The sequence below is a fragment of the Chiloscyllium plagiosum genome, chromosome 2, assembly GCF_004010195.1.
Source record: "Chiloscyllium plagiosum isolate BGI_BamShark_2017 chromosome 2, ASM401019v2, whole genome shotgun sequence".
NCBI classification, from domain to species: domain Eukaryota; kingdom Metazoa; phylum Chordata; class Chondrichthyes; order Orectolobiformes; family Hemiscylliidae; genus Chiloscyllium; species Chiloscyllium plagiosum.
In genome coordinates, this window is record NC_057711.1 from 144,966,177 (window position 1) to 144,979,665 (window position 13,489).

At 41.5% G+C, this 13,489-nt stretch overlaps 1 protein-coding gene across 3 annotated transcripts in view; it reads right to left on the reverse strand.

Annotated features, from left to right (window-relative positions):
- LOC122564950 (A disintegrin and metalloproteinase with thrombospondin motifs 3-like) overlaps nt 1-13,489 on the reverse strand; it is a 258,075-nt gene that overhangs the window by 26,477 nt on the left and 218,109 nt on the right. For all 3 annotated transcript variants that reach the window (XR_006316046.1, XM_043720492.1, XM_043720502.1), the window contains 2 exons: nt 9,214-9,337; nt 4,682-4,762 (listed from right to left, as the gene is read on the reverse strand). Coding sequence is in view for 2 of the 3 variants with exons in the window: in XM_043720492.1 (XP_043576427.1) it covers nt 4,682-4,762; nt 9,214-9,337 (205 nt within the window). In the remaining variant the exon portion in view is untranslated. The remainder of the gene's footprint in view (nt 1-4,681; nt 4,763-9,213; nt 9,338-13,489) is intronic.

The window sequence follows — 13,489 nt, forward strand, 5'->3', positions numbered from 1 at the left end:
TCATCAACAACCATGACCATGGAGAGACGATGGAGAATGGGGAAGCACACAATGCCAAGTTTGAGACTGGAAAGATTAATTATTAAAGAACAGTTAGCATAGTAGAGGAATTGGATGATAGAATTAGAGTTTTGCACAGATGCCTCTTAATGGAAGAATTGAGTTTCCGGAGAATGAGCTATAGGGATGATGTTTGAAATGAGAGGGTGATCTTTGATAGGAGAGTCAGGATTCTGGACAATTGGCTTCGGTAGAAGAATGAAGATATTGGAGGGTCAGGAGGTTTAGGATCCGGGATATATCTATATCCTAAATTCATGAAGGAAAGTTGACAGAAATCTTGATCGAAGTTAATTTTCTGTGATTTTTCTGCTCATTGAATGCTTTTAATTTCTCTGTTCCGTGTTTTTCCCTCTCCTATTGAATGGGTTTAATATTGAATAGTGAGATTCTGTTTCATGAGGCTGACTTTCCTCTGCAATTGTTCTTCAGCAAATAAATGAGATTCATCATTGTTGATGGAAAATACAAAAGCCAAGCTCCATCACGACCTTGTCTGACATCTACATATGCACTTGCCAGCAGAGATCAAGCAGAGTAATCACTTCTCACAACAATCATCAGGCAACAGTATGGAATCAAAGCTCAGCTAATGCTTCACTCAATTCAATCAGTATTGAAGCTAATAATGGTTTCCAAACCAGTGCCTAGGCAGAGATCAGGCCAGTCAGCAGAGGGCAGAATCAATCATTCAATCCTCTTACTCTTGATAGCTGACCTATATACTGAGTAATTTGGCTTAACTATTAAGGGAGCTCTTAAGATGCAGCAACTAATATGCATTCGACCTCATTTTCATGATATTCACGGAGGAACTGTGAAAGTTTTCTGTTGACATTATTTATCAAAGCATAATGGAAAATACACCCAAAACAAACAGTCCACCTAAAATTCAGCTACTGAATCTCACCCCAACACTTGGACTACAATGTGCTGCAGTTATTTTGGGGCATTAACATTAACATTATTCAGTAATAGCCAACTACATTTTGAGTCAGTGCTGGCTTATTCCTGAATTAGAAATGTCATAGGTCACAGTCCTACTCCTGAGTTGAGGCAATTAATCATGGCTGACATTGACTGTACACTGGGGTACAGCTGCACTGCGGGAGTAGTTATTTACTGGGAGTATATTAAATTGGCACACTGCCTGTTCAAGATGCAATATTTAACTGGTATGATATCCAACATTCCTGATACAACTAAAAACTGAAAGTGCCTTCACAGATCTGGCAGCACTGTGGAGACAGAAAAAAACAGTCAATGTTTTGGGTCCAAAGGACACTTCTTCAAATTAAGTTCTGAAGAAGACTCATTTCAGCCTCGAAACCAGAACATTATTTCTCTCTCCACTGACCTCAGCTGCAATCACTCACTAATCAGGTGGGCTGCTTGGCTGTGGAGTGGCAGAGTTTAATTTAGATAAATATGAGGTCCTGAATTTTGGAAAGGCAAATCAGGGCAGGACTTATATACTTGATGGTAAGGTCCCAGGGAGTGTTGTTGAACAAAGAGACCTTGGAGTACAGATTCATAGTTGCTTGAAAGTGGAGTCACAGGTAATTAAGACGGTGAAGAAAGCATTTGGTATGCTTGCTTTTATTGGTCAATGCATTGGGTATTGGAGTAGGGAGGTCATTTTGTGCCAGTATAGGACATTGGTTAGGCCACTTTTGAAATATTGTGTGCAATTTTAGTCTCCCTGCTATAGTTGTTGTAATGTTGTGAAACTTGAAAAGGTTCAGAAAATATTTACAAGGATGTTGCCAGGGTTGGAGGATTTGAGCTATAGGGAGAGACTGAGTAGACTGGGGCTGTTTTCCCTGCAGCGTTGGAGGCTGAGGGGTGACCTTATGGAAGTTTAGAAAATCATGAGGGGTACAGATAGCCAAGGTCTTTTCCCTGGGGTGGGGGAATCAAAAACCAGAAGGCACAGGTTTAAGGTGAGAGAGGGAAATTTTAAAAGGGAACTAAGGGGCAACTTTTTCACGCAGGAGATGGTGCATGTATGGAATGAGCTGCCAGAGGAAGCTCATTTAAAAAGCATCTGACTGGGTATATGAATAGGAAGGGTTTAGAGGGATATGGGCCAAATGGTGGCAAATGGGACTAGATTCGTTTAGGATATCTGGTCAGCATGAATGAGTTAGACAGAAGGGTATGCTTCCATGCTGTACATCTCTATGACTAATGGGTATGATTATCCACTGAGGTAATTCTGTGTCACTGGTCATGGGTTCTGTGGGTTCTTGTGTGGTTTATGAGCCCAATCCTAGAACACCATCTTCAACCACACATTTGGAGGTATTTCCTCGAGGTGGAATTTGAGCTTGAGGTCAATGGCATTCCTTTCTCCAGTTCCCTTTCCATCCTTCCTCTAGCTGATGGGGGTTCTCAAAGACCTCTGTTCCTTCATACAAAAGTTTCCTCCTAGCGAGTTTCTTCTGAATGAGAAACACAAATAGAAGCTGCTGGAAAAAGTCAGCAGATCTGGCAGCATCTGTGGAGAGAAATCAGTGTTAACGTTTTGGGTTCAATGATCCTTCCTCAGAGATGGATGAGTGACCTCTTCTGGATGAGTGACCTCTTCTGAATGAGAGTTTCCCAATTGTTGACATCTATGTTGCACTTCTTGAGGGATGCCTTTGAATTGCTTCTTCTGTCCTCTTAAGCAAGAGTCCTCCTTGAACTGAGTGAAGGTGATTTGCTTTGAAAGTTTTGATCTTAGGAATTCTAAGCATGCAGACGGCCCAGTGGAATTAATTTTGGATGGTCATGGCCCAATGCTATGCTATTAGCTGCTTCAAGGATATTTATGTTAGTATGCCTGCCCTCTCATCTGATGAGGAGAATCCATCTCAAACATCAATGATGGGTCTCAAGGTGGTGTCTACACATTGTCCACATTTCAGAGACAATGTCCACACCACTGGGAAGCTTGTTGAACATGGAGAAAAGGCTGGGAGTGATAGCACATCCCTGCTTGATTCCTTAATTGACCTCAAACAAGTCTGTCACATTACTATTCCAAACAACGACTCTGCTTCTCTCTCCACTGATGCTAATAGACCTGCTGACATTTTCCAACACATTCTGTTTTTATTTCCAATCTTCAGCATCTCCAGTATTCTTCTTGCATTCCTGACTCAGTCATTCCTGATTAAGCGCTCTATTGGTCTATCCCAAATCCAATTCTATGCCCATCTATACTATACCCAAACTCTCTCTGCCTGTCCCAAATCCAGCTCTCTGTCCATCTGTTCCAGACACAAACTCTGTTCACCTGCCCCAAACATAAACATTGTCCATCTGTCTCAAACCCAGATCTCTGTCTACCTCGTCTAGACTCTAGCTCTCTGTCCACTTATCCTCAAGCTGGGCTCTCTGTCCTCGTGTTCCAGATCAGAGTTCCTCCTCTGTCTGTATATTCTGTCCTCCTGTTCCAGATCTGAGCTCTGTGTTAACCTGTCCTAAACCAATGTGAGCTCCCCCCCGGCCACTTTCAAATCTAAGACTGGGCTAGCTTTTCTGCTTGAAATGATCGTTGATACAGTTTCTTGGATTGGCATTGCCCCATGGCAAACCAAACTACTCAGCTTGTCCGTCGTCTTGTAGGGAGCACTCAGTTTGAACTGACTTAGCTAATCTAAGGAACAGCAATGGAATAATACCTGCTAGAAGGGAGATTTCTATCAGAAACTGCACACGTGTAGAATGGAGTGAAGAGTGAGGTGAGCTCTGCTTTTATATAATTTCTAAGTCAGCAATTCTAGGCTTTAGGATGAATAATGGGCATGTGAGCAAGATAAAGTAGTTCTTAGAATTGTACCCCAGCAAGGAGACATCACCTTCAGGAGAAAAACAGGAGACAAGGAATGGAGATAGTGTTACTTTGTGTTTCAGCACAGACGTCAAAAAGTGTGGTGCTGGAAAAACACAGTGGGTCAGGCAGCATCTGAGGAGCAAAAGAATCGTGTTTTGGCCATAAGCCCTTCATCAGGAATGTTTGAATTCCAGAGGAAGAGCTTATGCCTGAAATGTCGATTCTCCTGCTCCTTGGATGTGTCTTTCCAGCGCCACACTTCTTGACTCTGATTCCCAGCACCTGCAGTCCTTACTTTCTTGTTTCAGCACAGATGGACTTCTGGCAGTCTCAGCCCAGCAATATGCTGTCTCTGTGTAAGATCCTTGTCAAATTCTCGACTGCCACATCATTGAAGTACGTCAATATTACATGCAACAGGCATGCTAATGAAAACAAGCTATCTTTAATTAAAGTAAACTGGCTCAAAGTTACTTCTGAAGCAGAACCTTGACAATTGGGAATACATATCAGGAATTTAAATGTAATCAACCACTGATTTTCCGTCCAAACTTGAAAAATCATATGAGCACAAATGGATGAATTCTTGAAACCATTCTATACAAGTAGAAATCTACACTAAGTGTGTATTTCGTACAATGAGCACTGCACAGTTCAGAAGGAGTCATTGTACTCTTTGTATGTATGTTAGTTACCATTAGGAGAACTTTGCAATAGGAATGAGTGCATTCAGTTACAGAGCTTAAAATGTAACCAATGCTGAGCAATCTTGTCAAGCATTGGCAGGTTAGTACTTACCAAGAATGTGAGGAGAAACCTCGTCTTCTTGGATGAACACATGTCTAGAACCAGATGGGATCTCAAACATCTTTAAGTAGCCTTTTGCATGTGTTAAGGTCAATGACAGAAGCAAAAAGAAAGAAAACATAGTGGTGATTACTACAGCATTCTAGTGAAAGGTCGATTCGAAGTAGGCATCAAAACGCTCATATACATTTTGCAAATTCTGGTTAAAATTGTCAATCAGGCTTGTGACATGCTCCACACATACACACAGGTCAAACCTTACTCTGTGACCAGGAGGAATAACAATGTACGTGCTTGTCACAAGGTCCATTGACTGTTCAGCTTGTGATGTGATGACTTACTGGCCCTGAATGATCACCAAGCCTGTAAATGGATTGAATGATGAGCACTGTTGCAAAATGAATGCTCTGATGCCCCTTCCTTTGCTCCTCGTGATTACTTACCAAAAAGAACTCTCGAGTGCCTTGATTCAGAGATATCAAGGTTTCTAACTCCCTTGGGCAAAATGAATCGTCTTCTCGTTCGCCCTTAAATACAATGGTTTTGTCAGTTTTACTGGAAACTGCTCCCCTTTCTTTGTCAAGTAACATGAAAGTTATGCAAAACAAAGTAATTCAGAATCAAATGGGAAGAATTAATAGTGCATGTACCCAGTGGAGGACACCAGACACAGTTATTTGAAGATGGGAAATCATTGTCACAGTGGCTCAGTGGTTAGCACTGCTGCCTCACAGTGCCAGGGTCCCAGGTTTGATTCCAGCCTCGGGTGACTGTCTGTGTGGAGTTTACACATTCTCCCTGTGTCTGTGTGGGTTTGCTCCGAGTGCTCCGGTTTCCTCCCGCAGTCCAAAGATGTGCAGGTCAGGTGAATTGGCCAGGCTAAATTGCCCATAGTGTGGGGTGCATTAGTCAGAGGGAAATAGGTCTGGGTGGGTTACTCTTCGGAGGGGTGATGTGGACTTGTTGGGCCGAAGGGCCTGTTTCCACACTGTAAGGAATCTAATCTAAAAATAACTGAAAATGAGATTGTGAGAAATGTCCAGCTCAGGCCAAACTGGATACTTGCAAACATGTTTTTCCAAGTTCATTTTGGTATCTCTTGCTTAACTTTTGACCTGTTGAAAAGGTTTGGGTAATGGTTAACTCCCGGGTTCAATTCCCGCCTCAGGCGACTGACTGTGTGGAGTTTGCACGTTCTCCCCGTGTCTGCGTGGGTTTCCTCCGGGTGCTCCGGTTTCCTCCCACAGTCCAAAGATGTGCAGGTCAGGTGAATTGGCCATGCTAAATTGCCCGTAGTGTTAGGTAAGGGGTAAATGTAGGGGTATGGGTGGGTTGCGCTTCGGCGGGTCGGTGTGGACTTGTTGGGCCGAAGGGCCTGTTTCCACACTGTAATGTAATCTAATCTAATCTAAAAAAAACTGCAGCACAGTCACCACAATTATCCATTAAAACAGCCATTTCTAAACCTTGGTGGCTTCCTTCTTGCCAACATACACAAAATTCTCTTTAATGTATCCTTTATAATGTAATAATTATCGAAACAAAACAATTATAGGATTTTTAAGTTCTGAAAGTGTAGTGTTGGCTTGTCTCTGCCTTGGCTCAAGATCCAAGTCTTGCAAACCAGGCACAGTTACTCCAACTTGTCCAGAGAGAGCTGTTATTATCACACGCGCCTTCATAAAATACTTTTTTAACAAAGTTATTAAAAGCCAGACTCCAAGATCTACAAGAGGGATAAGCAATCCTATCTGTCTCTATAAAAGTTATCATTGTTTTGAAACTTTTCCCAAATAGATTCATCCAGTGTTGCAACATTAGCCAGACGTCGAGTCATTGATGAGTTGAACAGATAATGGAGGTTATCATTTCTGAAAAACAGTTCTATAATGTTCCCAATTGAAAGGGAATCGTATGAGAAACAAATTGCCATGTTATCAGCTCATGTAAAAACTAGGAACAGTGTTAAGCACTTCATAAAAGCACTTCAAATTTGCTTTTCCATTTGATATGTTCAAGGCTGAACTTTTATATTGTCTGATTTCCTAAAATGTTCACAAATAGTTCACAAATCGCCATCAAGGTCAGTACCAACAATCCCAATGCATGCATGAGTAAGGATGACTTTAATTTCATTAGTGCATAAGCAATATCAGATCATGAGGAGGTGATAACACCGGTGACAGCATATGGAACAGTAGGGAGGATTTCCCCCAGACAGATCAGATTGTGGAACACCCTGTGACAGGGGAGGGTACGGGCTGTGGGGCTGATGTCGAGTTCCAGATGGGCAGGGGTCAGAATTCTGTCTCCGTTCTTGCTCCAGAGGACACTGAATAAGGAACCTTAAAGAGAGGCTACAATATATAGTGAGGTTCACTATTCCTAAATCAGCATAACATAGATGCACTAAAACAAAGGCTTTGTTATATCTAGCTGAATGGCTTCACTGCAAGCCTGAGGAGATGTTGAAGACTGTCAACATCAGTTGCAATCTGCATTGAATTTGTCTGAAGATGGGGAACCCTTCAGGAAGAGAGATATAGGATTGGAAAAAAGAAAAAAATGTTGGTTTATGACAGATACTGAAGCTTCAAAACAGCAGAAACCCACGAGAGTACAGATTGTGCAAGAAGAAACTTTAAAAAGATATACATGAAAGATTAATGGCAGGAGCCTTTGGGGAAGGCTGGTCAGATGGGATGATGGTTACAAATGGAACTTAATCAGAATAAATGTGAGGTGACTTGGACAAGACAAACAAGGCAAGGAATACATCCTGGGGAACCTGTGGAACTTGGTACACATATCCATCAGTCCATTAAGGTAGCTGGACAGGTAGATAAAGTGGTTCAGAAGGCATTTGGCATATTTGCCTTTATTAGCTGAAGCATAGGGGTTTAAGAGCAAAGAGGTAATGCTGGGATGGTATAAAATGTTGGTTAGGTCGCAAATAGAGTATTGTGTGGAGGTCTGGAATCCACAATACAGGAGGGATGTGATTGCAGAGGAGATTTATCAGGATGTTGCCGGTGCTGGAGAGTTTTAGTTCGGAAAAGACATTGGACAGACTGGGGGTTGTTGTCCTTGGAGCACAGCAGACGAGGTGGGGGGATGGGGGCCATGATTGAGATGCATAAAGTAATGTGGGGACAGAGTAAATAGGAAGAAGCTTTTCTTCTTGGTGGAGGGACCAAACTCTGGGGGCACAGATTTAAGGTAAAAGGCAGGCAGGTTAGAGGAGGTGAGAAAAACTGTTTTCCCACGGAGGTGGGAGGAATCTGGAAATCACCACCTGGAAATGTGTTCGAGACAGCCACCCACACAGAAGTGAAGAGGTGTTTAGACACACAGTTGCAATTGCCAAGGCATACGAGGCCATGGGCCGAGTGCTGGAAAATGGGATTAGATTAGAATAATTGGATGGACCTTTTCACTGGCAGAGGCTCAATGGGCTGAAGGGCTTTTTGATGTGATGTAGAATTTTATGACTCAATTCTGGCGCCCTGCCCATACAAAGATTGTGTGTGTGCAGCACTAGTCTGTCACATGAATTGCAATGCCTGTGAACTGCAGTTCTGTTATATCCTCTTGTATTCAGAATGGTCAATGCACTTACGGAGACCCACAAGGAGTACATAGGAATGAATTAAGTGGGTTGACAGTTCTATATCTGGAAACGGTAACTTTCTACTTGCCTCATGCCATTAATTCTGGATATGCATTGATGCAGGAATAAAAGTAGTTGATTAGGCTGATATGGAAGAGTTGTCAACCTGCTGAAATACAACATGGATCTGAGCAGAAAGGTAAAAGATGTTAATGCCACAATGGGAATGTGTAACCAGCCTATAAGGTAAAATACCTCTGGTAGAATCAATTGAAGTTGCAGAAGGGAATCTTCCTGTGCTGCCAACCCTTAGCAGGGTGGGGGGGGGGGGCGGGGGGGGGGGGGGGGTGTACATTTCATTTGCAGGGACCTGGGGACATTGTAGAAATTCTCTCTGCTCAACTCAACTGAGGTAGTCCCTCTGCAACCACCCAGTTTGAGCTAATTTCCTCTGGCATGGTTTGTAATTGTGTAAACAACATTTTCATTGTGCATTACGCATAGGAGAGGTCTGCTCAAACGGCATTAAAGAAATAACTTAGATTAACTGCTGCCTCAGAAATAGACTAAGCTGCCCCCTATCCTATAGATCACAGCATGTTTTACAAACTAGTGAACATTGCAATAACTCTGTACACCGCATGTATTTCACAAGTCCACTCCTGAAGCTCTGATCAGAAGACTGGGGAAAATCCCAATTTACATGATTCAGTTGATCTGCTACTAAAGTTTACGGAGTTGAGAACTATTCCTGAAAGATATTCCAATCATATTTCTCTAACATAGGTCAGGGTGGATTATAATCAGCAGTAACTTCCATAGGAGATTGCAAAAAAACACTCCTGGAAATTCTCATGCAATATTTCAACCATATTTTAAAGACAAAGTTCAGTATAAATCAGAGTTTTCCTACCTGACTTCTTTGGTGTTCTGGTAAATGTTCCTTTCACTGTTCTGCAGTGGGAATTGTCCCCACCACACACTCCACATTTGTCATCCACTTTGTTTGAGCCAATTTCTTTATCGCATCCCACTTTCTGTGAACATAAAACTTTAATCAACACCACAGTAATATGCAGTTGTAAAATAGAATAAGTTACAGGAATACTGGGGACAGGTACTGATTGATCACTTTTCCAGCCTACTTCAGGCATTTAATGAGAACCTACCGTCTTTGCTTCATTTTAGCAGGCTCAGGGAGAGAAATCATTGGCTCTTGGTTTTTCCCTGTTACTGGGTCTTTGACAATCATAGAATCCCTACAGCTTGGAAGCAAGTCATTCAGCCCATTAAGTCCACACCAACCATCCAAACAGCATCCTAGCCAGTCCCACCTCTTCCCTTGTTGCCCTGCATTTCTTATGCTTAACCCATCTAGCTTGCACATCCCTGGTCACTATGGACAATTGAGCATGGCCGATCCACCTAATGTGCACATCTTCAGACTGTGGGAGGAAACCAAAGCATCCGGAGGAAACCCACGCAGACACGGGGAGAATGTGTAAACTCCACACAGACAGTCGCCCGAGGGTGGAATTGAACCCTGGTCCCTGGATCTGTGAGGTGGCAGTGCTAACTACTGAACCACTGTGCTGCCCCAAACCTGCCCACTTTAAACCCCCAAGAGTTTCTGTTGAGTGACTTTGCAATGTGTTTTGGGTCTGATAGAATAACAGAGGATGGAGAGAGGACAGTCAGCCAATCAAGTCTTTATCAGTTCTTTCAAAGACAAACCCAATCTGTCCTCCCACTGCACACCCACCCAATCCTTACCTTTTCTGCCCTCCAAATATTTAGCCAAGTCCTTTTGACCACTAATTTGAATCTGGATCCACTTCAATTTCATGAAGGGAGGGCATTCAAGTCCTGACCACTATTTGTGTAAAGGTTTACTCCCGTGTTGCCTCCGGTTCTTTTTACTAATCAATGTAAATGAAGTTAGATCTGCGTCATTTGCTTATTGATCCTTCTTCAGTCTTTGGAATCAGTTGCTACTTATTCCATCTAAAATCTATGTAATTTTAGCTAACCTAAAAAAAAAATCCTGAAGGCTCTTGACTCTCAAGACAGCAACCTCAACTTCACTGTAATAAAAACTACGAATGCTGGAGATCGGAAATAAACATTGAGTGTACTGGAGAAACTCAGCAGATCTGGAATCATGTGTGGAGAGAGGAACAGAGTTAATGCTCCAAATCTGGCATGACTACACTTCACAAATAAAAGCCTTTCCAAAGATGCCCACATTGAGAAAATTTTATTTTAAGCATACAATAAAACTATGAGCTGTTGATAATGAAATCCTCACCTACTATAGCCTTTGGATTTCCAAAGCAGAATATAATTCCGTAGCATACTAGTTGGTAATTATATCAGTTCTAATCATAATTATGAATCATCTTTGCCAATTATATTAAGAGTAGGAAGAATAGGGAACCAGATATTGCTATGAGATGATCTTTTAAACTTTTCTTTTTATATGAGGAAACTGACATTACATCAAGACCTTTTGATAATTACTGATGTGATTGATTCTTGAGTATTAGTCGTCACTACTAATGTGACAAATTAATGAGGTGCCTATACTCAAAACCAGTAAAATCTTTCAATTGATTTACAATGTAATTTTGATTTGCCTTCACTAAATGCCAAAACAAAGCAAGAGCTTTTATAATCAAAGTAATATCAATGCTTCTATTTAATTTTCCCAATTTATGTTGTTTCAACCTAATGTTGGTCAGTTAAAAGAGCCAGTATTAATGTTTAGTGTTAAGGTTTATTTCATGCCATGCGTGAAGTAGTGGCATGAGAGCTGATTGGCACTGCTTGAGAGCAGCCCAATGACCATCCCAGGCTCTGACCCTCCTAGTTGCTGGTTAACTCTCGAGTGTCCAACATTCTCACTCTCTGGCTGACTACCTGGATCACCAGTTCTTCTGGTCATTGGCAGACCCTCCCTCTGGTTCACCTTCAACAACACTCCCATTCGCTGATCTTCCTGTTCACTGACTGGCTCTCAATCTCCAGCTTATCTCCACAACCCCTCAATGTGCATCTTGCTCTCCATTCAACACTGCTGTTCCTGCCTCTCACCAATCATATCCTGAGACCTCACATACTGATAGTTTGGGAGAGAGTGGCAATGAGCAGGAGAGGCAGGGATTCAGTAATATAGAGTATTTCAATTAACCAAGTGTATTTTTCCAAGTGACTTTTTGGGGGAGAAAAGTCTAAAACATTGCAACAATTTCTCACAATCTACTCTGTCTAGACCTCTCACTATTTTGAATCTCTACAAAATCTTTTTAGTCTTCTTTTTCTCCAAAGAAAATAGTCTTAAAGTTTCCAATCTGTCTTCAGAATAGAAGCTCCTCATTCGTGGGATCATACCTGGAACCTTTTCTGCTCTCTCTCCAATCTCTTCATATCCTTCAAAAAGTGCAGTGCCCAGAACTGTATGCAATGCTCAAGTTGAAGCCAGTGTTTTGTACAAGTCAACATAACCTCCTTATTTTGGACTCTATGTCTCTATTAATAAATCCTTATACTGTTTCAATTATTAGCTGCTGTCTCAACATGTCCTGCCACCTTCAATGAATTATCACATATTCATTCAGGTCCCCCTGCTCCTGTGACCCCTTTAATTTATATTGCTTCTCCGAGATCTACCAACCAAAATGAATCAGTCCATCATTTTGCGCAGTGAAATGCATCTGTCACAGCTCCCCCCATTCCATTAATGTTTCAATATCCTTTTGAAGTTCTACTCTCTCCTCCTTACAGTTCACAATGATACCAGGTTTTGTGTGATTCACAAACTTTGAAATTGTGCCAAAGGTCTAAGTCATCGATATATATCAAGAAAAGCTTCTAATAATGACCTATGGGGAACTCCATTATACATCTTGCTGCATCTGAAAATTAACCATCATTTTGTTTTTATTAATTCACAGGATGTGGACATCGCTAGCTAGTTCAGCATTTATTGCCAATCCCTAATTGCCCTAAGGGCATTTAAGAACCAACCACATTGCTATGGATCTTAAGTCACACATAGACCAGGTAAGGATGGCAGGTTTTCTTTTTCTCTAAAGGACATTAGTGAACTATATAGGTTTCTCCAAGAATTGGCAATACATTATTAATTACCAGTAGATACTTAACTCCAGATTTTTTTATTCAATTCAAATTCCACCATGACAGGATTTGAACTTGGGACCCCAGAACATTACCCAGGTCTCTGGATTAACAGTCCAGCGCTAATACCATGAGGCCACCGCCTGCCCAACTTCACAACACTCAATTTCATATCCATGTTGTTATTGTCCTTTGTATCTGATGAGCTATCGTTTTGTTTCTAAGTGTTGTGTAGCATTGAATCAAATTTCTTTGGAAGTCCATGTACCAATACGACACTCAATCGTAACAATGTTACACTCATCAACCTGTTACCTCTTCAAAAAAATTCCAATACATTAGTTGAACATGATTTTCTGTTTTCATTCAGTTCATTCATATTTACATAGGAAAATCATGCTGGCTGTCCTTAATAACCCACAAGTATCCAAGAGACTCTTACTTCTGTGATGAATGATTCTAAGTAGAAGACAATCTAACACTGGAGTTAAACCTCCTGATCTGAGGTGCTAGGCTTATCTTCACAACTTTTCTTTGAACAAGGTTTAATGTGCACAATTCTTCAAGCCTCTAGCACCACCCCTAAATCTAAAGACTTCTGGAAAATTAGGATGACTGCCTCTGCAATTTCCACTTGCACTTCTCTCCATATCCTTGGATAGATCTAGTACTGTCCTGGTGACTTCTCTGCTTTCAGTGCTATCTAAGAGTTCCTCCTTTTCAAATTTAAATCCTGTATCCGAACTTCCTCCCCTGTCTTGATGGAGTGGGTAGCATCTTCTTCCTTGACAATGACGGATGCAAAGAATTCTGTAACTTCAGCCATGCTCTCTGCCTCTGTGTGTAAATTTACTTTCAGATCCCTCATTATTCCTAGTTTTACTTTCACCATCTTTCTCCTTTTTTTGCAGTTAGTGAAGACTTAGGGATTTGCTTTAACGTTAGCTACCGACCTGAAACTTCCATGCTTAGCCTGATTCTACCTAACATCACCTATAAGCATGTTTTTTTCTTCAGATTCTACATTTCTATTTTATTTCCAACCAGACAGC